The sequence below is a fragment of the Anopheles maculipalpis genome, chromosome 3RL (assembly GCF_943734695.1).
Source record: "Anopheles maculipalpis chromosome 3RL, idAnoMacuDA_375_x, whole genome shotgun sequence".
In the NCBI taxonomy this organism is placed as follows: Eukaryota; Metazoa; Arthropoda; class Insecta; order Diptera; family Culicidae; genus Anopheles; species Anopheles maculipalpis.
The window spans coordinates 35,392,208-35,419,448 of record NC_064872.1 but is presented as its reverse complement, the minus strand read 5'-3'; the positions used below and the strand labels follow the sequence as shown (position 1 = coordinate 35,419,448).

The 27,241-nt window shown below is 43.7% G+C and overlaps 2 protein-coding genes across 3 annotated transcripts in view; both read left to right on the top strand.

Moving 5' to 3' along the window:
• Positions 1-27,241, top strand: part of LOC126565618 (profilin) — a 460,520-nt gene that overhangs the window by 389,933 nt on the left and 43,346 nt on the right. The gene's annotated exons all lie outside the window — the stretch shown is intronic.
• LOC126563739 (protein outspread) overlaps positions 1-27,241 on the top strand; it is a 197,440-nt gene that overhangs the window by 128,694 nt on the left and 41,505 nt on the right. For both annotated transcript variants that reach the window (XM_050220437.1, XM_050220436.1), the window contains exons 3-5: positions 10,275-10,340; positions 13,294-13,482; positions 13,678-13,741. In XM_050220437.1, coding sequence (XP_050076394.1) covers positions 10,275-10,340; positions 13,294-13,482; positions 13,678-13,741 — 319 coding nt within the window. The remainder of the gene's footprint in view (positions 1-10,274; positions 10,341-13,293; positions 13,483-13,677; positions 13,742-27,241) is intronic.

Genomic DNA, 27,241 nt, shown 5'->3' with positions numbered 1-27,241 from the left:
ATTGACTAGTGCGACTAAAAAAGGGTGGTAGCTGTATTGACATGCATTCCACGTTCTAGCCATCCAAGACGCGATCCATCCATTCTGCGCATGGCTTTCGAAAGTAGTCCATCTCCGATACGAGCGCGAACGAAAACACGCCACTTCCATTCCAATCTTCCCGAGCCTAAAAGCGAGCACCGCCAGCTCGCCGCAACATAACCGATTAGGAATGCGTATTTACGACGTGAATTCTGTGTTGCAGCACCGGAGAGAAGCGACCCCACCGGCTCCGTATGGAGCAAAAGGCAACGTTTAGCTTCCACCGCTTCCCAGTTGCCCTGCTAGATGAATGCCACCAGATTATGCACTCGAAACCTGTTGCGCAAGCGCGAGCTGTTTTTTTTTTATTTCTCCTTCCTCTGGGAAACTTTACGGAAGCGAGTTGGGTTCTGGTGGAGTCAAGTGTTTGAAGCTTACCCCGAAAAACCGGTAAGGTGAAACAAAAAAACATCAACCAACCAACCAACCAAGTGCAGTACTTCTTTAAGGTCGCCATGGAGCGTCTTCCTTCGCGGTGGTATCTTCTCGGCATTCGGGCATACACACCCACCCGGCATCACAAGGTGTCCGTAGCTAACCGAACGTTAAATTGAATTCACCTGCCCTTGAACGGGGTAGATTTATTTTATTCCTATGGTGCCCAAGACTCGGCGCTATTGAAGCAATGCGCCATGTTTTCGTCTGATAGGGCATTTATCTGCACCTAGCGGCTCGAGTTTCAATACATTCGATTGGGAAAGCATCCAGTTCCGCCATCCCAGAACCAAACGGGCTAGAGAGACCTGAGGACCCTCCGCCGAATCCCGCCCAAAAGCCTATCGAAACCTTACCAACGAAGAGGAAGGCTTTTCATTTACATTCTCGCCGCTGTTCTTGCTTCTCTGCTACTTTCAAATGGAAAATTGATTTTCTTGATTTTGTCCCCTATCGGAGCTGCCCATCAACCGCTTGACCGGTTTACGATTGGAGTTTAGGTGGGTCCGCTCACGGCTCATGCTCCGTCCTAATGTGCATTGGAGGGTAGCGATTTGAGCCCGATCACCCCGGTAAATACTTTCGTTGATGTAATAGCGGTACATGTGCGTGAAGTTTTTGGAACTCCTCGATCAAACATCTTGCAAGCCGGTGCAAACGAAGCAGCGATCTCGAAGGTGGTCGTCTGGGTTATGTTGTCCACATTGTTTTTACCCAAAGCTGAACATCAGATCACCCACCAAGGGCCCTCTTGGCCGCCAAACAACTCCGGATGTTTGTGATGTGGTCTTGTTTGGTGTGTGGTGTTTCTATCTTCTTTACCAGGTTCCCCGTGGAACGCTCCAGTACGCACCACGGACACTACCAGCCTGTCCAGGGCTGGTAAGGTTTGGAACCGTCCTCCATCTTTATCTATGTTTTTTTTTGTTTTGCTTTTCACTGAAGGGGAACAAACGGAAGATCCCCGTGCACGATCATGTGGCCGTATCTTGCGCCTTTTTATGCGCACGGTCACTTGATGCTGACAGGTTTGGCTACATTTTTCCGTCACCAAACCACCACCATCACCACCGCCTTCCCAATCTACCGGGCCTAAAGAGGAACCTAACAGTATTCCGGGATACCGTTGGGGAATGCTTGCGCTGCATCTTCTTTCCGACCGATGCTTAGGTGCTGATAAGCATTTGTTCAGCGATATCTTCAGGTCTTGTGTGTGAGTTCGAAGATTCCAACTTACCTTCGCGTTTCCCGGTGTAGATCAATGGGTTGAACTCTCGACCGCGAGTCACATTCCGGTTTGGCTTCTTACCCTGTCCAACAGCATTTAAAAGAAAAACAAAAAGATAAAGCTTTGGGCCTGTTCCGAAAACCGCACCGAAATGCTACGACGTTTCAAATTACACCAGTTCCAGCGCACCGTGAACAGGACAACTCTGCACAAAACCTTCAATTATGCAATCACACCCAACAGTACCAATGACTGTGAACGGTTCAATTCGGTGAGTTTGTTGACTTCCGTCACGGTGCCATCAGGACGCCGCAAGACATCTCTCTTGAGCGTTAAGAAAGATGGGTGCGTGATTTGTTTCAAGTGTCCGCGCGTATGTACGCAGCGTGTACCTTGCAATTAAAGTGAGCCGGGCACTCCATGGTCTCTACGATTAGAGTACCTCCAAATGAAATGAGCGTCCACTGCGATACCTGTCCACATACCGGTGAGGATACGCTATTATGCAAAGGTATCCCACTGCTGCTCCGAGGGAGTGTCATCGGCGAGAAGATTTCTGCCACTCGGATGTTTAAGCGTGACAAATAAATATCAAACACGGTATCATCTTTCGCTTTACAACCCAACGGGATGAAACCGACCACCATTGCAAGCAAAAAAAGGCCCAAGTGCCCAACCCAACACGAAGCACTTACACAATCGTTAATGGCCACTTGTCGGCAGAAGACGTTCCAGCAATACAGCAGAGCCATCTTCGGGATGCTGTTTTATTCGTTGTGTTCTTTTCCGGGGTGTGGTTTTGTAGCCGAAATTTGAATAATCCCCAAATCACTCCAACGGCCGTACAACAGCGAAGATGGTTCCTGCTGAACCGGCAGGATCCTATTCGGCGACATGATGGAAATTAAAATAATTACAATTGCCCCACGGCCGGGGGTCACTTTCACGATTACACCTGATATATTGAAAGAGACAGACCGGGAAGCACTGTGTACTGCTTGCCATGGTGCACACACTTGCCAACAATCGTTTCAGGTTCCAATGCCTTCTTTTTTTTTGGAAGAAGTACCATTTTTATGCCAGCGAATCTCCCTTCAACCTTTGGCAATTTGCAGAGAAAACTTGTCTGCTGCTATTCCGAGCAATACATTTATTGCACCTTCTTGTAACCAATGTCCTTCTACTCCGTATTCGTGGCATCATTTTTTTTTCGGGAATCAAACCATCCTGTGCATCCTGAGCCGCGTTTTATTGGTGGAGAAAATGATAGATGTTCCACTGAGCGGCATCAATTAGTGTGCTGTTAATTATTTTTCCTTTAATTATTAAATGCCGTACCATTTGCCACGGATTTATAGCACCGAGGAAAACAAATAAACGCGACGAAAGGCAGCATAAATCATTCGCTCGGGTGTGTGAAAATACTTGCCCCGTGTGCGGTTTAGCTTCCTCGCTCCATACCTAACCGTGACCAGCAAGCCATAAAGCATGATGTGCCGAAAACAATAAACATAAATTGCACAAAACGGTGCATAATATTTGTGGATGCGATGCAAGGTATTTTATGTCTGAGGTAAACGTCACCGTTGGAATGGATTTTAAAATTGTGCTTGTTTTTCGGTTTTCTTTTTCACTTTCTTGGTCATATAATGGCACTTTGCGTCGAAGATTCGGCACATTTTTTTTATATTGTAGAATTGCTGATAAAAACGACGATTTTCCTTTATTTGAAATGTGACTTAAGAAGTATATTTTCACTAATTATATTGAAGGTTTAAAGGAACGTATTTTTCAGAAAAAATCTTTGAAATTGCAGATAAGATCTTATTACAAGCAGCTACATTTGACGTTGGGAAATGTATGCTCCGAATGGAAAAACCAATAATGATTTCTAAAAGGGTACTGCCAATCTCATATCTTTTAATTTCGTAAAAGTTATTCAATATATCGTACATCGTGTTTACTGAGGTAAAGCAGAATTTTATTTGGTATTTTAGTATAGTATCGAGTATTTTCAAATATTCCTTCATTTTACTAACTTATAGTTTATAGTTTTACTCCCAAAGAGAATGTAAACAAAGCATAAAAACTTTTTCGGAACCAATAATAACTGTTATTAGGCAAAAACTGATCTTATATTTACCCCCAAAAGGACGAAGAACATCTTCAGAATCACAATCACTAAATCGTAAAACAACAACCGCAACCTCTGGTCAAAGTAGAATATCCATAAAAAGCAAAAATATCAACAAACAGAATCACGCAAACGAAGTCCAGAATGCATCAAATGACACTATAATTGTAATTCTAACGTAAGGCGAAGATGCCAGATAACGATCATCGTCCCTGTTAGTCGTCAGCTGAGGAAAAGTGTTACATTGTATTAAGTAAGATAGTTATGCTCTTTCTGTTACTCCGTTTTTTTTTTAAAGCATTCACATCCGTTCCTTATCCACTTACAACCGTCATTGGTTGCACCGGAATTCAGGGCAACACGTCAATTGTGCAGAGATTTCCTGTGTCTGTGAAGCAACAAAAAAAAAAAAAACCAGACGATAATAACAAGGATTCGACATCCCGCTGCATCTCGTACAATTCCGAACCAAACAATCCGTACGCTTCGATCGTGTTCTTGATGTGCTTTTCCTCCTTCAATTTTGGTGCATTTAAAATTGATACTTTGTTGTGCCATTGTGAGTCGCTGCCGTTGTATACCCGGTCCTGGAGTTTGTGTTTATTTATTCTGGCATCATTCGGGAAAACTTTTGTTCGATCCGCTCCCTTAAAATCCCGCCGAACGTCGTGGGAGATCCCATATCTTCGCATCATCTTCACTTTGTGGATGGCCAAAACCGCTGACGAATTAACCTGACGACCTTTTCACCGGGTCTAAACGTGGCCAGTTATTGAAAATCTCTCCTCCTCCAACAACGGAATAAAAAATCTTCCAAACCCAACGAATCAATAACCATCGTCGGGCCGATCGCTTGCGGGCAAATATTGTGTCTTCCTTCGGCATTCCCAGCAACTAACCCCGCATCGCACCGCGCCAAGAATGATTTCACCGAACGCGACGAATGCGAAATCCCGTTACGGTTCGGGCTCCGTGGACCATGCGGCGCAACGGTAGCACCTCATCGCGCATTCATCGGTCCATTTTGCCGCACGAAACGTTCAACGAGAGGCGCGTGTTCGCTGTGGCGGTAGCGCTGGCAGTGGCAAATGACACTCCAATTTATGCAAATTGCCATCTCGCCATCGATCGCTGCAGCGATGCTCGCGGGAAAACAATCAGCCGCGACGGCGGACATCGGTTGCCGCGATCGCATAAGAGGATGGCGCATCCCAACACTCTCCTCTCCAGATACCGCTCGCTATCCCTCACACCGCGAACGCAAGGACAACAACGAGAGAGCAAGGGTTTGGGAACAAAAAGGCCTACCGCTACCGATTGCCGACCGCGGACGCTGGTTGAAATCAACCGATGGATCAACTTGTTTGGCTGGAATGGCGGACCGGAACGCAACAAATAACGCGTTCCGGTCCGCTCAGTCGATAGTTGCCCGACCGTACCGATGGGAGAATCGGACACAAAATCAACCGCGTAAAATGTGTCCTTCTTTTGCTGCTTGGCAGTGAGAGGACCGCAGGGTCTGTTAGGTTGAAGAAGGGGAAGAAAATTATGCGCAAGCATAACTCTCTCGCGTGGCCATCGGTTTCTGATGCGAGGCGATAAATTTGAGTTCACGCGTGCAAACACACAATCTCGCAGGATCAAAGCGAAAGCGCTGACACCTTTTCAACCAAATCGAGTTTTGGTTTTACTTTTGTGAGAAAAAAAGGTATGACCTATGAAAATGCTTATTGAGGGTTTTGTAGATGCATGTGTCCGTTTGACTATTGTTTTGAATTTTTATAAACTCAACATCAATTTCTTATCCAAATAAGTTCTATTATTTCTTTTGTTTTGTTAACTTTATTTTGCTGCATTATTAAACTGCGTCTTGGTGAAACACCTCAATTCCATTGGCGTGATCTACTAGCTGTCCCACAACCATTTGTCAACCATAATACTCGCATCTAAAAAAAGGCTCCTTCCGAACCGATGACCGCTTTATTGTGCCATTATCCCTACCAACCAGCACCGCCAACTAGCATCTGCACAGGTCCGTGCCCTTTCAGTGACCGACAACCGTGCTGAAGACCAACCGATCGGGATCGGGAATCGATCGATCATTCCGCGGCGACACAAATCATGGCATGGTATGGTATGGGTCGAGACAACGCCCAACTGTACGCTTTTTTTTTTGCGGCCACAGAGCGACCGTCCATTATCATCTCCTTCATGCTGAAGCGTCATGCGTGCACGTAAGTGCACGGTACGAGCAGAGGGATCTTGCCCAGCACTTGAAACGAGGTTGAGAATGTCACCAACCTGCAGCGCTGCTACATGTCGCACAAAACGGGTAGCACTGAGGGCAAACAACAACAAAAAATAACCCCAACGCAATGCCAACATGTTGTTACGTGCCAAATTAATCACCTTACCTCGGTGGCCGGCAAAAAGGGCACAACACACTCACAAAAAAACGCGACAGGAGAAACCAACAACATTACCGATCGTTTGTAATCGGCTTGCGGATTCAAAGCTGTTCATTTTGTGCCGTTCGTTCTACAGGGCAATCCTGCAACTGCACACGTCACCGGGATCAATCGAAACCAATAACTTATAGTGGGTCAGATTATAAGTCACCTGGGAGCACTTGTTTGCCGGTTTCGGTTCGATTTGGTACAACGCTCAACGCATGTGCCCGAATCAATCGTATCGATACGAACCGGATCCCGGCAATCGTGCCTCCTTTTTCGCGTGCTAACGTTTCCCGAGCGGTTAAGTGATTAAAATTAAGTGACGGTAATTAATTATAAGATTCAATAGATCCGCTCCCTCATCTGCCCGATTTGGCAGCCGGTTTCCCTGGTGGTTCTAATGTGTGGCGAGGGACAGACACGTATATTACACGTTGATACGTATATTGGGGAGAAGAAAAAATTAGCAAACACTTTCTTACATTGCTTTGGGGGCTGTCTTTACTGTTCACGTTTTCCCCCAGCCGCAGGAATACAAATAAAGAGAAATTTAAACATTTTTATCCAAACCAACCATAAATAATGTATCTTATCAAAAACAGCTATTAAACATTTAATGCCACCCAATCCGAGCCTGAACAATCGTACCGTTTTTCCCATCGTCAATTTTGTTTGCGTTGCGTTCCTTAAGGTTGGTGTCTTACAAAAACCGAGAACAGACTGCCTGGCAGGAGAGGAACAACAATTAATTAGCATTAACTACTCGCCAGCAGCATGAAAGGCGCCTATCCGTGCTGGCCGTTCTTACCGGTTCGTGTAGGAAATTTATTCTACCTACGGGCTACAGCGGAAGTAGAGACGATCTCGCGTATGGTAGCATAAATGAGAAGCGATCGCAAAGCGTTCATATTCTAAATATGATAATTTTTCCTAACGGCGATCTTCTGATACAGTATCACTCCGCTTATTTAAAGATGATCTTGTGTGCTAAGCTACACCGATGTTGCTGTGTGCTTTTGAGATTAACGACTTGCAAATATTGATAAATCTCCTAGTACTTGCACTTGCTGCTGCTGGCACAATTTTCATCGCCATTGCTACTGAATTAAGCCTCACGTAAACCAACGCCCATTAATCAAGCCCTTCTAGAACTGGAATCGTTTTCATAGTAGAATTTTCTTTGCTCCGGTTTTTTCCGAGGTGCTTCCCATTTGCACTTATATACACACTCACAACTGACTACAACAATCCGACCAAACACCATCTCATGAATGCAATCTACACCCTACGCGTTTTATAGATTGTTTGCATTTTTAATTTAATTAACATCTTCACTAAAGCCCGCTACAAGAAGCGTTGTGCCAGACCGCTGCGCAACAAGTTCATGCCTTCGGTTGGTCGTGTCGACCTGGGTTCTCCCTTAAAACTCCCACGCTAACACATCGCAAGACAAGATCGACGGAATCCGTTTGCCCGGCTATTAAATTGTACTGCGAAGGGCGCCTTCGAATCCATTCATGCCATTCATTCAAGCACTGGACGCACTCGGCGTCGGCTTCGGCAAGGAGAAGTACACCTTGTAGTCGACGAAACAATAACAATGTTGCGCCAGTTGCTGCGTCTCTATGGCAGTGGTGGTGAAGAAGGTAGCAGTGAAACCAAGAATTAGTCGATGAAATGAATGCGATGAGCCTCGCAAAGGGTCGTATTTTCCCTCCGGACCAGCAGCCCTTTTTTGAATGAGTCTCACACGCAGTCTTTTCAGATAGAAAGCTCAGGGAAGTCGGAGGAAAAGAGTAACATAGACAGAGGGACGACAAACATGGATGTGATAGGACCCGGCTCGTTGTAATTTATGTACACTTTAACGATTCTGCTCACGCCTCCGGTGGTAATCACTCTTTCAATCCAATCTTGTAGACCGTTCGTCTATTTGCTGCTTAGGCTTCCTCCCTCAATAGACCAACAGTCCATCGGTCGCATCTCTATTTACCTGTGAGTCTGGGGTAGAAGGTGATTAGGACAGATGGAAACTAAACACAACACTGTCCGGGAATTGGAACACTACACAAACCTCAGAAAACAAAAAGACAGGTTACAACTGTTGCTTAACTGTTGTTTTAGTGGCTTCCACTGTTGATGGATGCATTCAACGAAAAAAAAAGTCGAGGTTCGTCGCTTCACTCCCCCAAAACGCGCTGACCGCGCTGAGTCGTTTGTTTTATTTACAGCGAGACAATCAACACAGAAGCTTCAAAACAAACAATCATGCCTGGCACTACTCTGGTGAGAAAAGGGCCGGTAGGTTTGTAGGAATATCGGGGAAGCGCACACTACACGCTCCACGTGAGTGTGTGTGTGTGTTTATGCACGTTATTCATCCGGCAAAGTGCATTCCATTCAGGAGTCCCTACACACTCCAACAAAATCAAAATATGATGAATTGTTTCCACTCGCAACGGTACCCGATATCCCCCGAGGGTCAGAAGCAGGTTAATAACAGAGACATTGTGAAGAAGAATCATTCAGCGAACACCGAAAGTACAACAAAAACAGCTTTGTTCATGAAAGCTTTTGAAGAGTATATTTTGAAAAGATGCATTAAAAATTTTGTGACCGGCGTGGTTGTGCTTTTCTCGACGCTCCGGGCGACTTCAGGAATGAAAAGATAAACTTCCAGCGTATTTCTTTGCCGATCAGGTTCAACGAAGTCCGGTGTGCCTTCTGGGGCATGTAGGTCAACGTGAGTCAATATAGTGGAGAGAACACAGCATCGTTCTCAATAGCCTTACGGTGACCCTGCGAAGGACACTAGCTATTTTCGCGAATGGTAAATTATTGCTCTTCTTTTAGCGTTCCTTCAGGATGTTCTTCTGTTCAGTTCTGTTTGGTTGTAGGTCATCGACGACTTATGCTACGCAAAAAAGCAGGACGTGGAAATCGTACGATTGGAGTAGTGGAGCAAGACGAGTTATTGGATGTAAAGCCCAAAAAAGGCACTGTACCGTTCCGTTACCCCCTTTTTGCGAGCAGGAATGTCACATGGCTGCACCGGCAGTTGATAGGCTTGCTGTCGATCAAGGTTTATACCGTTCCGAGCATACCGTTGTTGAGGTGATAATGCACAATTGCAATGTCAACTGCTTTCTGTTATTTTCTGATCTTTTTAACATCAGCATGAAAGCCTTATAAGTCACTTTTTTAAACTGTTTTCTTGTGATAAAAATATATTTTTTATTGATTTGAAAAGCAACCAACATCATGCAAAGAACAAACATAATCATCAATACGCCTATCGAAATGCTGAAATGCCTCATCAATGTACAAGTGCCTTTCTTCAGCATTTGGTCAAAAACGGCAAAAAAAAAACCATACAACCCCAGATTGTTGTTGTCCGTTTTCGGGCAAAACATCCGTCCCGCACATAACTTATAACGCCAATAAATGACATTCCATAGCCAAATAAAGCGTTTTTCGGATAAGTGTTGGCTGCATTTGCTGTAAATTCATCTCGCTCTGTTACCGCAGACGTGTCCGGCCCCAGGAAGTGGATTGCGTTTTCTCCTCCGTCCCATGGTTCTGCAGAGACGTTTATGATGTTTTCATTTCTCCTGAAGGCTGGTTTACATACTCAGGCACTCGCGCACCCTTCTCTTTCAATTATTGATGTTAACTGTCTTGTTTTGGTGAATATGTTTTCTTCATTCTTCTGTTTGGGGACCGCATTAAGGTTGACTTTACTATTGCAGTATCCTTATCTTTCCACGTCTACCATCACGTTGAGACGTTTGTAGCCGCCGCCGTCCGTCTGGGTGTGTGTGTTGTCAGTGAGGAAATTTATTACAATTGCGGCTGGTTTATGGTTAACGTAATTAATTTGCATTCTTTGGACATTTTCTTACCGTACGTGTTTTTTTTTTTGTTCTTGCTTTTTCGTTCACAGCGATGGCAACGAAGGTGGTTCGTGCTGTACGACGACGGGGAGCTCACTTATTCGGTGGATGAACATGTAAGTATAGACACATTAACAATTGATTGAGTTATGATGAAATTTTCCTCGAAAAACACTGCAAAGCAGCATAAAATTACAAATAAATCATGGCTTTAATTTTCAGTTGAATGCCTTCTAAGCTCGGCGAGCAGTATAAGATGACCTTTACTAATTATCTTAAAGCTCCTTAAGGTCTTGTCTTTGAGTCGCTAAATACTTCCAAAATTCCAACAAACGAAACAAACATTACGCATCAAATCTCATTCCCAATAAAAGAAACTACAACAAATTCCACAATAACGATCACACTGTGCAACAAGTATACTTATGTGAACGGAAACCTTATCCCGTTCGGTGAAGGTGACTCCACAATGGTCAATTAGCACTACCGAAGGTGGCTAAAGTCCGGATCATAAGCCTTTCCTCTGCCCATTCTCACCGCGTTTTTACGAGCCATGTTTAACGACAACGGACAGACCAACTTCAAAACCCTCCAGAAAAGGAACACGATCGGAACATTTTCAGACATTAATAATAATAAGCTTGAGGAATTATATTCCTCTCCAGTTTTTGTTTTGTTTTTGTTTTATCTGTCTTCTACACCCAAGTACTCAAACACGTGCTTAACAGCAGCCGATGCAATCTTTGTTTTTATAGCCGCACATACTTTCGCGTAGCAGACAACAACGATCGCAACAACAACAAAAAACATACGCACACACATAAAGCTCCCATTAAGAACGCATAATGATCGTTCGCTAACCGAATCGAAGGGAATTCAACAGGGGAGGGTGTGTGAAAATTAAACAAAATATGCTTACGTTCCGATTCGCGTCCCGGTCGCGATCGGGACAGGTTCACATAAAAATCCTAATTGAATGGCATGTCTTGTGCACCCTTCCCGTAATCGTCAACGTGCTGGCGGCGGGAACTTGTGTTATTTAAATTTGAATATCCTCAAACCCTCAAGCGGCAATTGATTTTCGTTGCTTTTGGGAAATTAAACCTTACCATTGAATGAATTCTTTTTGCTTGCCGTTGCTGCTTCTTGTGCAGTTTATGCGCGAGAAATATTTGTTACTCAACACCAGCCGACTTTGGATTGAAATAAGCATAACAGTTTCTTCTTTAAAATGTCTTTCATCTCAGGTAACCAGCAGGAGATGTAATGGAGCAACGGAAGATTTTATTTGTAAAAGCGAGGCAGCGAATTAAAAAAAATTTTGCTTGCAGACAGAGTGACATGCAAATATTTTAATCGACCTGCCCAAGATTAGAATCACACGTCAGCTCGTCTTACTTTGGCCCCCACCGGCTTCCAAAAACGTGAAGTGAAGGTTATGTTACGTCGGTTTGGAATCAAGAATGCTAAAAATGTATGCTTTTCCCGGTAAATCCTGAAGGTATAATATTTTGTCAGACTTTTCAGAGGTAATCCGACTATCGTCTGTCACGGTCGTTTGAGATGATAAAACTAACGCTTCATACTGTGAAGAACGGATATTTCGATGAAACGTCTAGCGAGGTTTGATTGCTTTTTAAGAAATTAATCTTATCCAAGGGCAAAGCTCCTGCCAGGATTCATCCGTACTTTAGCCAATAAAATTCCCTCTAAGTTAATTTCCCGAGATTTTTTTAATTATTTGGCTGAATGTTTCCTGAAAAACCTTCAAAAAAATCAACCCAATATAATCCTTGAGATTCCACGTTCAAAAATCTGTCCGGCGCATTGCAATGTTGAGCGCATTCAAAATTAAGTGTAGAGCTAATAAAAACATTTCATTTGCAAAGAAGAACCACTAAATGCTGCACGCTATTGCACCTTTTTCCTGATATCAGCCAACCAATGCTCGTAAAGAAATAAAAGAAACACCCCATAAAACGTGCAGATAAAACGTGGATACTATCGCATCGCTCGTATTGTGTGCCGTGCGGTGTGATGCTTCTTAATAAAATCTCTCCACAGGTGGCATACCTCGCAAAAGGTTAGCGCCTTTTGGCGTCCGTTGGAACACATCTCTTGTTGAGACGTCAGGTCCCCCGAATGCACCTTCGCTCCAAAAAGACACCCAGCGAACAAAAGCGAAACGAACCCCAACCAGCCCAACGAAACCTTCCCCGAAACCGAAGGAATATAAATATTTTCCCAAAATGGATTGATGCAATCCTGTAGATCCCTCCAGATGAAGTTTTTGTTTTTTGTTGAGATTTTTTTACCATCTCCTTGGTTTGCACTCATGCAATTTATAATACCCTCCCAGAATGGAGATTTTTTGTAAGCTAATTTAACGGTTTTATTGATGCAATTTAGTTGCATACAGCGATCGAACTCCCATCCTGTGTGTTTTCCGGGCGAATCGGTATCTTCGCCACACGGTATCGATCGTCCAAAGTTATGGTACGATAGGGTCCAAAAAGATTGAGAGATCTTTAGCGAATGAACGTTAATTTATTTTGATTTGGGTACTTATGTGTCGAGCTGTTTGATTTGGTGGCTTTACTTTGCTTTATGTTTGCAACACTGGCGTACAAAAAAGTGCTAAATCTTGCGTGATATTTACTTTAGAATACATTTAATTAAACACTTGTGAGTATCCTCCCTGTTCAAACTTGCTTGAGGGATACTGTTAAGCTACCACAATTTTAAGAATACACAATTCTTCTTTATACGTTAAACGTGTTCAAAAATTTAAATCAACCTTTAAATTTAACCTTTAGAGATAACCATCCTAAGCGAAGTAAAATAAGTCAAAATCTAGTTACACTTAATCCTACAATTAGGAATAGTAAGAATAGATTTAAATTTGCACAGCTTTAAAGAGATAATTTCGTAACATATATCGTTAATAACTTATAAAACTCATCTTGTTTCACGAAATTCCTCTGTCCAACTGAAGGCGCTCATCATAAACGTCACCAACTTTAATGCTGATAATAATACTTTTCGTTGCTTCTCTTTCAACCCCAACAGCCCGAAACGATTCCACAGGCCATAATCGACATGACGAAGGTCCTGGAGGTGACCACGGCCGACAGTATTACCAGCCACCCGCACTCGATCGCCATCACCGCACCGGATCGTGTAACCTTCGTGAAAGGTACCTGCCCGGAGGAGTCGAAATGGTGGTTCAACGTGTTGGTAGCCTTTCCCAAATCCAAGGTACGATTCCCCGAACCACGAACTGCGCATCACACTCTCCTTTCCATACCTTTCCTTTCATCAATCACCTTTGTACGCATGTAATTGCACGTGATCGATATGCTTTCTTCTTTGATTGTTGCTTCCATCGCCCGTAAAAAAAAATGCAAATCTTTACCATATGCCGCTCACTGATGGGTACTTCATCATTTACAGGGTCGACACAAGCGCAACGCAACGTTCCCCGGTGGACAGGCGACCACGATTCTGCAGGCTCAAAGTAAGTAGATTGTTCTTCTGTTTCTTTCCGCTTTCGGATTCCGCTGCACTGTACGGTGGAATGCCTTTCTTTATTATGTTATGCACCAAGACTTTCCCCCAACGCATGTTGTGGGTGTTCATGGGGACCGGTAGACGACAGGTTGTAGGGTTTTTGGGTACTTTTTTCGGTATCACCACCCATACCGAGACGATCAGTGAAGCGTCGAATCTGCGTCGCTAAATCAATCATTCTTACGTTTCACGGGTGCGAAAATTGATTCCCTTTCCCTTCTAGGTGGACGGGAGAGATGGGAGAGGGTAAGAACGAATCCCGTTACATGACGATTGGTTCCGTCATGGAGGGCCCGGCTTTGGCCAGAAGCTAGCACGGATTGCTAGCCGGCAAAAAGCTTTAGGTCCATTCTGCAAAAGCACCGCTAATATGGCGTGAAGTTACAATGTGTTCCATTTGCTGGACGAATGTATAGATGTGTGGGGGAGCGTCCTCCAGAGACTTTTTTTTTATTCCCTCACCTGGTACCACACGGATCGGTTAGAACGCAAGAAAAAAGTTTCTTTTATTTGATACTCCGTTTTTTTGAAAGATTTATTTCCACTTGTAAAGGAACGGCACTTGGAGTTCATTCTTTCGCAACTTTTGTACCTCTTTTTTGTTCGAAATGGGATACGAGATTGATATGCTTTCTTCCATTTCCTCTTCGGGTTTCCGCCGCGAAGTAATGTTCTGTGGGTGGGTAGATGCTGCAAGACGCTGACGACGACGACGATGATGTTTCGGACAGGGCCGCCGACTGTGTTCTTCTTGGCTTTATATATCATCATTCCTTTGGTCCTCTTCCGGGATGTGATGTTCTCTTTGTTGGTCACTGGTGATCTCATTTCTGTCCTCAACACTTACACCAAGACCACACTTGGTTTGTTTGAAGAATTTCTATCCTGTTTTTATGTGTGCAGTTTTCCATCAGTGCCAACTAAAATCCCAAGTGTCCAATTCAATGCTTCTTGCACTCACGAGTTGATAGAAGCCCCTCCCCGGTGCATCATCTCGAACCGCAAATGGACCTCACCGATCGCCACGATCGATCTATCTTGGCCACGCCACAACACCACCACCGAAGGCAGAAAGGCTGTGCAGGGAAAAAAATTATATAAACCCCGTTATGCAATCAATAATAATAAAAGATTTTGACATGTAGAACATTTCACCCTCACCAACCTTCGGGGAAAACTACCCTTTTTGCGGTTTTGGTGAGTGTTTTTCTCCCATCACTAGATGATGCGGAAGAACACGCGTTGTGGCGGGGAAAAAACGGAAAGCTCTCACAACACACCGTGCGGCTTGAGATGCATTTGGAAATGCAATCAGCCTATACTTCGCATTCTATTCTACCGATACGTGATCACCGATTTGACGTCCGACGCTGCTTCACTCACCAACACCATCATTTGGGAGCAACGTTTATGCTGCACACGATGCACAGCCCAAGTGCGGTCCCAAGATAGCCGTCGTAATGATGTTATTATTGTGTATTGCATTGCCGATTTATTCCGTCCCGCTGGAGCTGCCTCTGTCGGGTGTGCTCTGACATCCGGTCGGGAGGAGAGAAAAAAAAAACGCAGAGATATATGTTCGCCAGCACACCACCACACAACGCACAGGCGCTTTTTGCGACACGGCAACATAAGTAACGACAAATGTTGTTACCCCCAACCACGATCGGCAGTGCCGGATTGCATCGAGAACTTAGATAAAACAAGTTTCACTATCGCCGAAACACACCGAACAGCTGAATGGTGTATGCCGTTCTGTTCCGTTTGCTTCCTTCCCATTCGCAGCATGTATTACACAGTCGAGCACCAATTTAGAAGCTATGAAGCATAATCTCCGACAAATCCGACCGATCCCGACCGTGCGGAGATCATCTCGTAACCGATGTAAAGAACAAACGGTCCCTCCGGATGCTCGGGGCCGCAATGTCATTTCTCGGCTCGTTTTTCTTCCCATTTTTCACTCGTTTGTTTTATGCTGCCGAATGGGTCGCATGGCGGGATGAGTGTTTGGGGATCTGCCGAGGTTTGTAGTGTGTTTTTCTTGGCACGGTCCGGCGGTGCAATGGCGGATGCAACGATGAGAAATGGAAACCCGAGGTTCGATTATGAGAAATTGCGGGAAAAATTGCTGCCATTACGTGTTGAGGTAGAACCGTTAGAGGAGTTTCCAGTTATGGATAGGTGGAGAGAAGGTGGAAAAACAGATTTGTCATTCGACTGATTGCTTGTAAGCATTGGTTCTACCGGCTGTCTGGAGAACAAATATCGGTGGGTTCGTTTTTGTGCACATTCTTGCGAGCGAATTGAAGCATTGTAGAAAAGAATATTTTTTCATCTTTTTTAACGAATCGTTTTCTTACATTCGACATAGCAGTTCATAGATACGCCATTTTCTGGACAGATAGATAGCATAACTAGAATTGAATATACATTAGCTGTAGTTTCAATCATTAAAAGAAATAATTGTTTAAATTTAAAAATGATCCAACCATTAGTTTATTTACTGTACAATTTATTGTATTAGTTTTATAAATGCTAAAAAAAACTGGGAAATAACTGAGTTTTTCAACCTTTTTTGATGCGAAAATAATACTGCGCAACTTAATCTTTTCTGTTCGCGGATCTCAAGAGAATGATCGCCCAAATGAAATTGAAAATTCTTAAAGAAGCCTTCAGCCAGAACATACACCTAATTTTTGGCAACTATTTTGAGTACTAAAAGTAGTACTAAGTAGTTTAAAAGTTGTCTTTATCTAATTGAGTTTAAAATGTATACTTCAGAGCATACTTCAAAACACGTTTGTCTGGTGGTGGCTCGACAGATCTTATAACAGTTCATATATTTATTTTCATCACATTTCTGAATATCTCAGCCTATCTTCCGCTCCACTTGTGCAATGCAATCAAAATGCTTTCAGACCGTATTTGATTATTTTTTATATCTAAATGTGAAGAAAACATCCTCGTCCGTAGCAGAAGAGCGCTTGAGAAAAGCAACAAATAAACGTAACGAGTGCAAAATGCGCATGCAAACACACTTTGCGGGCATTTGCAGCGCATCCGTCATCCTGCCTGAAAACATCGGTAACGCCCTACACATACATGCACACCCCACACATCAAACGGCGGCAACCGGGTTCAGCCGCCCAACATGATCATCTACACCAGCAGGCCCTACCCTTCCAGTCACCCCAGCCACCGCTTAACATCATTCGGCATAATCGAAGCAATCGATTGTATGTTCCCAAGGGCCCAAGGGACTGCGCACTGCACAGTCTCATTGCCGATGTAAATTTATTCATAATTCTCTTATTTCCAATTGTGCAATGGGCATCCAATTTCCCCCGGCGCATCACCAATCAACAGTAATTTTCCGTTCCGTCCCGATCGTCGTCCCCGGCCCCGTTACGCAAGATTCGCGATCTTCCCATCCTTTACCTGCTGTTTAGGATGATGCGAATGATCTTCGGATTAAACAGAAAACAACAGCGCTTCATGGCGCACGTTATGACTCAAACCAACAAAAAAAAAAAAACGCCAGCAATCCGCAGCCATATTGGCGCGAGAAATAAAAAAAAAATCTCAAATGTACCGCTAGAAAATAAACAGACCCCAAGTGATCCGCGGTTCGTACGAAAATTGCATTCTAGGATCGGTTAGAATCAACGCGACGACACACCTTTTGTGTATTCTTCTGCACACGCAATAGCAAACAGCTCAGCCAGAGCTGCGGCCAAACGAGCGGTTGGCGGGCACACATAGAGGCGCGCAAGGAAGAAAATCCAATCACACTGCATTTCATCACGCATCGCATGGTTTTGGAACGTAATCGACCTCGCGCAACGCCATGATCGGCCCGCCGGCTCGTCCTCTCTGCTCAAACGAAGCGTAAAGATGCCACCCTCGTCGCATGTCAGATCGGGGAGCGGGTGACCATCGATTGCAGATGCTCGGCGCATGGTTTGGGATGCAAATACTCGGTGTGCGGCAGGGTCATATAGAATGCAAGAATCGATTGCAGGCGCAGAATGGGCTCACTTGCAAAAGTTCTATTCTCGCTTGCTTGCTCAAGAGCAGTCAGAACGAAATCGATTCGATCGCACGATACAGTGGGGTGCGAGTTTTTTCCACACCTTTGCATTTTCTTTGGGAATTTCTATTCATTTTTGTGTTCTTTAGATACATCCGAGAGCTTTTTAGACACATCATTTTCGCTAGGGATAAAATCTCAAAAAGCTCTTCTGTACATTAAGAGCTTTAAGTTTTTATCGTCAAAACCTACATTTTCCTTTTTTCTTAAGCATAAATTTAAGAATCTTTTGCATGTTCGACAGTGAGTGTGTTAAACAAACGGCACTCACCGTACTAATCCGGCACATCGTGATGGATTGCATGTTCCGCATGACAAAGATGTGGTCGCCTGTATTTGATGCTCGTGCTCAATCAATCGAGCCTCCTCACTACGAGCGCATCCATCTTCCCGCACCTCCTTTTTTTGCCCTTTTCCCTCAAACAACAAATATGTTCTGACTCGTCTGCGGTACGCTAGAACCGTCCCTCATCTCGTGCTCGTCTGCTAATTTCCTTTTGCCTTACGCCAGAGCTTCAGTCAAACAAACGCGATCAACCCCGCACGATCAAGCACTGCAGTTTCGCAAATAATAATGAAAAAAAAAAACCTCATCGACGAACCTTTATTTCGCGCGAAGGTGGCCTTTGTAATGGGTGCTGGGGAGAATATGTATTTGTTTATTTATTTATTCCTGACAAAGACCTCCTTCAGAGTCGCACGTGATGGTTGGAGGGAAATGGTGGTTTTCACGGACAGTTGGTAGAGATGGGCAGATGAGGTTTGGCATATGAGATTGACGTGTTGTTGTTATTTTGTTTTATCCGATCACATACCGATTTAATGGATGGAATGGATCGACTATTCTGGCCCAAGGTGCTCTGTCTCGCTTTCTGTGAGTGGAGTAAACTGCTTGAAGTGTTTAGTCTGCTGGAAAGCAAGCTCAAGAACTTGTTAGGTAGGTTACGAATGAAAGAAAAAGATTTGAAATGAGTATAAAATTTAGTTTTCTTGTATATTTATATCAAATATGTTTTTAGTTTCTAAAAAATTTAATTTTGCCCCTTTTTTAAGCAATACTCTTCTCGTAATTTATTTGTGTAGCCTTACAAATGTTTTGCTCGTTATCAGTGCCTCTCCAACCCAGACGATCTCGATCTTAACCTCCACACTGACATTAAGCAGCGCATCTTCTTCAACACACTGCGTGCCTTATATCTCACCACACAGAAAACATTTATTTCTTCGCTTAAAAAAATACGGATTGATTTTTGCCCCAAAGGTCGCTCACGAACCCTCAACGCTACGTTCGTGATCGTCGTGACGATATCGTCTCGAATCGTACCGGATCGAGGATGCCACTATCCTCGAGTGCTCCCGTTACTTACACTAGCGCCACGTTCTGACGAACCGACCCTAAACCACTCGACCTCACTGACAACCCTTTTCGCAGGCCGCCTCTTAGTACGGAAAGGGAAAAACGTTACGCAAACAAGATGACGTTTAGCTACTCCCAGGTTGCTAACCTTGAACGTGCCAATGCAGAAGCAGCACACGATCCATCCACGAATAAGCCTGCCCGGGAGCCATCGTTTTGACGTGCAGCAGACGAGGTGTTGAAAGTTGTTGCAACACTACGTTGAAGGTCGCGACGCACTAGCATCGCGAAGTTCCCATGCGTGACCTTTCTTGGAGTTTGCTGCGGGAAGCTTGTGAAGCAATAACCGAGGAGCAATTTCTGATCCACAACGAACACTGGACTGGAGGTTCGCGAGTTCGATTCTAGAGCAAGAATTTTTCGCAAACTCAAACCCATTACGGCCAATCATTGACACCGACACGGATCGTGCAAGTTGTGACCACACTCGATATCCCATGGTGTGAGGCTTAATTTTTTTCATCCTAATTGGCTCCCTTCTCGCAAAAAAAAAAAAAACAATCGGGCGCAAGAAAAACAATGCGAGTTCAAATGTAGCAAAAAAACAAGGGAGGGCAGGAAAATCGTGCCACAAGGAGGAGCACTTTCAGGAAACAAAGAACAAAACTGAAACTGACATTCGGAACCATTATTGGCCATGCGGCGCGGCCCGTCGTCGATTCTTGTGGCTTATGACACACGTCGCTAACACCTTATGGTACCGCACTCCCGGACATGGTGGTCTGTCTCAATTAGGGTACGCTGGTAACGATCCGATGCAATTTGTTAAATGTCAGCTCACCTCCCCGCACACACACACATACACACATTTGTGCCACCTTTTGGCCACGCCACGAATGTCAATTCCAGAAATCGGCTACCACCCGGGAATCGTTGGCGGTGGTAAAAACCGTCGTTGCTCCTTTCGAAGGTTGTTGGAATCGTCTTAGAACGGAACCAGGAAAACTGTGTGCAGCGTGCGAGTTTGGGTTACGGGTTAAAACACTCAACTCGAAAGGTGGCTGGTGCCTGCACCACAGTTTCACGCATTCCAATCGAAACGGACAGCGTTGACCCACATTTTCGCGACAAGCTAATCATATCTTCCGGATCGATCTGGGTGGAGCATGCGGTTCGGTTTTGATCTAAAAAAAAAAGCCCACCATAATGGAAGGGCGTTTTGCTGCGCGTGCCAAACGTTTCGGAATTGGAACGAACTGGGAAGGTTTGGCCCCAGTAACGACAATTAATTTGTACTGCAGCTCATAACCGATCAACATGGGCAAGTTAATTTGAAACGTATCCACCGATAGGCAAACATTCCTAATCATTTATCTCAAGCTGTGCGAGCGAGTGAACGATTGGTGATTTAAATCGAATTGATTACGATTATGAGGGCAAAGTGATCTAATTAAAAGTGATTAATATTGTGTTTTCCTACAGGCACGCTAACCGATGTTTGTTGATAGTATTTCATCTTGTGTTTAATTTGCAATTCGTGCACTATTATCTAACCTTCTCATAATGAGCAAGCTCCTCTCGTGAATGTCATTCATCGACTCCAAATTAGCTCGCACATATTACCGGATCAGATCGACTAGCTGTCATCCCACGTCGATCGAATGGCTCCTTTGTTGAAAGATGAGACGGCTTTAAATTTTACTGCATGCCATAAATTATGTCGATACCACTTCAACCTATCATTGAGCCCCCAACCGATGGTGCTTATCGAACTAATTTAATCGCCTTTCTTCGCGAGTTTTAATCATCGAGCCTCGCTCGAGATATCTCCCCTTAAGATTCAAATTAGCAAGCAGGAAACTACCCTTAAACAGATCGGCTCGTGGTAGTCATGTGTGTGTTTCTGTACGTGTGGGATTCATTCGCTAGACACCCGCTCTAGCCCCGGGTGCCGGTAGTCAACATTCTATTTCATTATTAGATTTTATTATTCACAAACAAAGCGCTAAAAAATGTGCCAACCCACGCACGGCGGTTCCGTTCTTGCCATTAGGGTCGTAAAACTTACGTCCGTAGGTGTTGTTGGATTGACTTGATCGCACTACGACTTTGACACAACCCGGCACGAGATTGCAACTCCACTCTGCTGCACCACATGTCATCGGAGGTATGATTTATGTCGCTTGATAGATTTGCGCTATTTGCTGTTTTATTTTTTTTATTTCCATTTTTTTCCTACCAATTCCACTCGGCTAGAAGGCAAGTTTATAATAATGATGGCTCCCAGACGGCTGCGTCCGCCGCTGCCGCCACACCCTGATCTCACTCGAGTTAACCTCAATCGAAGCGATATTCAATTAATCAATAAAAATAATTGTGATGTATCAATCGACAATTAAACAATTTAACGTCACTACCAAGCGGTTACAAATCGAGCAAACACCGGCTTGTCGGCTTACATTGTCAACCCACCCTCCCCCCTCCTCCCCAAAAAAAAGAACGGCGCAAACGGGATCGGTACCAAAAAAAACCTACAAAATACAAGAAACAGAAACTAAAGATGTAGCGATTCCGATACAAAGGACAAAACAAGTGAAACGTTCGAGCATGGAAAACGGTTCCACGCGAGTCACGAACCTAAACCGAGCTCGGCGATCTTTCCGGGCGATCTTCATCCCCGGGACGCACACACACATACACTTTTCCTACCCTTCGTTGTACCATTTTCCACTTTGGCGTTTTCTTCATAATTTTCCATTTCTCTACCACTTTGAACAGCAGAGTAATATGCTGTCCCCCAGCATGCCCCGTTGTTTGTATCGTTTTCGCTTTTGTTTTTGCTAAGAAAAATTCTCCACCAAGTCACTTTCCAGGGCAGAAAGAAGGAAACCTGCAATCGTAACATCTCCTCGGTTCGTGAAGCCACGAACCCAACGATGCCGTCACCGTATCTTGTCCTCTGTTGTGGTATTTAAAAACTCTGCCGTTTTGGTTTTTCTTGCTTGCGTTTTCGCCAGCACCGACAACAGGGTAATAAGGGATGAAAGTAAAAGCGATGGTGAGACGACCCTGCTTTACTTTTTGTTCTGTTTTTCTTTTCTTTTTTTGCGAAAGCTGCCAGTATGAGATCGGTGACCGATGAGCGTTACGACAGCGGTTTTGGGCCACCGGAAAGTGGCGACTAACTAGGCAGAGATCCCTTTCCATTTGTCGAGTTTCATTTTCTATGGTTAATAGTGTGGTGCTGGAACAGTTTAGCAGTTTTCTTGCGCACCGTATGTGTGGTGACGAAATGAATGGTACTGCTTTTCAGATGACCTATTTTCCCACCACTAAACGGAAGGGTTATTACGACATTACGAATGCAGATTCATTGTCGTGGAACGATCCACAGTGGAAAGAGATTTTTTTGGAACAAACAAAGTTTTATTATTTTATTGTAGCTGTTACGAGTAATCAGCTCTATTCTACAAATTGTATCTGAAGTTATTCAAATGTAACAGGGGCGGAAATAAGAATGAAATATATATTTTATAAAATTTTAAATCTTTAATAAAACAAACCATCGTTAAGGAATTCGTCCAGCGCACTAATATTTCAGCATTGCTTAATTTATTCCAATATTACGGCAAATAGCTGTGCTACATGTGTTGACCTAATATTAACATAAAAAAGCAGTTCCTCCTTGGATTGTACCTTATCTCGGGCGTGTATTACAGTAGCTATTTTAGTTTTTGTTCATACCGTAAATATGAATTTTCCGTATAAATAACTGTTATCAATATAAGAGCATCTACCTTTTTATACTTTGTATAAGCTTGGAATTACTGGAAAATTGCTTGGAAAGCTAGGGGCGACCCGATGGTATAGGCGACAGCAACTCCGGTCTTGAAACGGCAGGACTGGGGTTCAAATCCCTTCTGGACCGCCCCCACGTAGTGAGAACTGACGAACAACTACGTCGTCCTGATGTGATTTGAACCCCGGTCCTGCCGTGGTGACCATATGCAATGTACAAAATATTGACCTCCCTGTTATCCTCCCTGTTATTTGCCTTATCCTGGTCACACTCGGCTGTAGCTGAGTTGTAATTTTTAGAAAGTATTTTTTTTTTTTTAATTAATTATGACGGTACAATACCGTATTGCCAACTCCGCTTGTGATGATTAAATTGTGTTAATGGTCGATCTATCTTTTCAATCCATCATATCCGTATTGATACGGCCGAGTTTTATAAACGAAATTATTTAACTAATCCGCGATCGGGAACTGGACGAAAAACTAATTAACTTGCCCAGATATTTTTCTTCTTCTTTTCTTAATGTTAAAAAAAGTATTTAAAAGATCAGGCCTGCTGCTTCTAATTTACTATGCTTCGTTGATACAATTCAGCCAGATGCTCAATCGCTGCTGTTGCGAAGGAACTTTTGTTCGGTTAATTTATACAGCCTTTGAGTCTCTACATTCGCCTTTCTACACAAAAAGTGTGTATGTGTTTTTTTTATCCCTGTAGAATGGACAGGCCGTTTTGCTACACAAAAAGTGGGTAATACTTGCACAAAACTATTGCGGATGTGGCTTATCTGTTATTTAAAACTCTTGCGATTAAGGCTAGTAAAAAGTTTACATTATTAATAAAAGTCTAATAAGGCGGTTCTGATGCAGTTTGCCGGGTGCTGCGGGGGAGCAATAGGTAGGTAGAATTCTCTAGTGGCACATATGACTTAATGTGTAGTTTATTAATAAGATTGTGAAGATTTTTGTTTTGCAATGATTTATATAACAAAATCTTATAAAATGTTTAATGAATTGTACTAAAGTGCGCCTCATAAATAATTGGTTTAAAATAATTGCAAGGTTTAACCAATATTAAGAACCAAGATCTCATAAAAAAACTAATTTATGTTGTCATATATCGCAGTTCGCTGGCAGTGCCTTGCATTTTCATATAAGAACTAAAAGGAAAACAAAAGCAAATCTCTAACGGCATCGTATCGTGATTGCTAGCTCCTTACTGATTCTCGAATTGTTCCTATTCCAATGTACAAAATCTGCGCACAGTTCATTTGTGGATTGTTTTTTATCAAAACATTTTTTTTTTCGGTTGACAATACGGCACTGGACCGTCATTATTAATTATAAATAAAAAAATTTTTTTCGTTTATCCGTTCGTTTTTCGTTCGTTTTCGTTTATTTTACACTCAAAGCCTCTATAGGCTTTGAGTCTTAGAGACCACATTTGCCTCTCTACTGTATAAAAAAAGGATGATTTAATCTAATACAAAACTATGGCATATGTGGTTTAAATATTATGGAAAACTATTGTATATAAAACTATGGAAAATATTATGGCATATGGTATCGTATAAGTTTGAACTATAGCTTAAATTTCTTTGTATGGCAATCGGTGAGGATGTGGCGGACGGTGATGTCAATACCACAGAAACTGCAGAGTGGAGGACTGGATTTTTCTAGGAGGTAGGAGTACGTAAGGCGGATATGACCTATACGAAGGCGGGAAAGGACTCGTTGGATGTGGCTGGATTTGCTATCTTCCCATGAAGAGGTGTTGTGCTTGATAGGACGGAGTTTGTTGCTGAGGTCTACGTTGTGCCATGTGGAGTTCCAGTGTTGGGAGATGATGGTGTTGGTGAAGCGGATGGCATCACGGCGTGAAAGGGTGTTGTATGGTTCGTCAGGACGGAGCCGACCGCCGTTGGTCAGTTTGTTCGGCTTTCTCGTTTCCGTTGATTCCGGAATGACCCGGAATCCAACAGAAAACGATTGTCGGGGATGCAGGTATGGAGTCTAGGAGCTGGATGTGGGGGTCTTTGGAGGTGCCGTGTTCCAGAACACTGGCACTATCGCTGAAGATGACGTTCCGTCGGTCAGTCTGTAGTCCTTCGTCGGCGGCTAGTTGAGTTGCTATTGCTTCGGCAGAAAAAACGGTAGTGTGATTAGGAAGTTTGATGGCGCAGTTGTCCGTGGTGGAGTGGATCCCACAGCCGGCTGAGTCCAGATGAACGGAGCCGTCTGTAAAGCCCCACCCGCCAATCCCCGGCGGGTGGATTAGATGATCAGTGGTTGGTGGATGATCACCCACAACTGTCGGTGAGTGTCTGTAGTTCTGCGTTTGCTCTTGTGATGAGTGCAGTTGCGTCGAGTCCTTTTTCAATGATCCGAGCTGCAGCTTCCACTAGTCGGTTGGTGATGTTCCATAGGGAGGAGGCCGCTTTCGCAGAGGAGGGAGTTGATCGGACTGGTGACAAATGCACCAGTGGCATAGCGCATGGCTGTGTGGTAAATAGGTGCTACTCTCTTCTCGAAGGTTGCTCGTTCGCGTGAAACAATCTCGATGCCGTAGAGTAGTTTGGGAGCCAGGCGTTAATGATGCGGTTTTGTGTTATACGGGAAGCCCGAGCTTTGCCGGTTCCGAGCATCCGGAACAGGTTCAACTGGTTGTTTGCTTCCTTCTCAACCCTGTTAGAGTGAGGAATAAAGGAGAGGCGAGTGTCGAAGGTTACGCCGAGTATCAAAACATAATCGATATAGACAACCCATCATCAATGCTTTTGCAAATAATTTATTTAAATGTTCTGAGAACAAAAATTGATTTTCCAATATATTATTTTTTCTAATCACTCTGAAAACCGAAAGATTAATCTAATCGCCGTGAGCATTTTGCCAATTAGTTATTCAACTAGTACTTTAAGGTGCAGCAATGCTCACATTGCTTATTATCTCTCTTTCTCTCGCACATAAACAGTCCATTTAAGGTTTTACCAAAAATTATCCTCCATATCATCAATCACTTTTTAAACGCTTCGAAATTATCTACCAAACCCTCGGTTCGATTACAACATCACTGATCGCGCTCGTACAGTGCACTGCATAAATCTCTAGACCTGCAAAATAATGCCAAACCACCATCGCCACGCTCTCCTGTGCTGTGGTGCAGATTCAAAACCACAATCCAAAAACAAGATGCGAAACGAAATTGCCTAATCGTGATCACCATTTATCTAATCTTGCTTTGTCGTCTCTGGTGTGGTTTGCGGGAGGGTCGCCTCTCATTATGGCCCAAGGCTGCATTTCGGGCTGGGTGGTTGTGAAGTGCGTAAAAATGCTCCGACTGACCTTGAATTTGCTCTGCCAAGCGAAGCAAACCTCCCGCAGTGGTTGGCCGCACGCCACAAGAACGCCCTGGACGCGGTGTGCCTTAATTGTGTGCAAGATATGCATCTATCAAAAGGCAAGGAATTGGAGGAAGGCTTCCAAGAGACGCAAAACAACAGACCATTTTGACTTCTGACTGCATACTTTTTTTCTCTCTCTCTCTCTCGCTCTCTCTCTCGCTACCTCTCGTTTACAAAATTTGCCTTACGCAGGTGCAATATTGTTAACGTTGTGTTCTTTTTCTTTATTAATGTTTTATTTCTTTTCATTTTCTTTTTCTCTGTAGGTAAGTAATTCGTTGCGTTTCTAACCGCATACGTAAGGAGCATTTGGGCAAGACCATACAAAGTGGCAACACATTTTGGTTAAGTATAAGCGGGGAACAATTTGTTACTCTCCAAGTGTAAATTTCGAGCAGTCTTGTTGTATTAAATTTCCATCCGCTAGGCCTGGTAGCCATGTTAAGCGATCGAGATAAACAACGAATCAGATATTTATCACAAACGCGGACTATTCTAAATGATGTGTGGCCTAACGTCGCATAAACGGTTGCACATGCAGTCGAAATGGGATATGTGCATCTTTCATCCTTAAGTCAACCTTCTTCAACCGCTGCTTACCCGGTGAATCGATAATGAAAGCATTTAGCATGATTTAATAGCAACCACACACGCGCCATAAATCACGCTACAAACTCACCGAGTCTCTGCCAATAAATCATGACTCGCTTTAGCCAGAAATGCAAAATCTGATCCCAAAAACCCTGCTACCCCCAACATGTCACCACATGGGTGCGCTACGATCGTTCGGTTCATTCGTCTCCG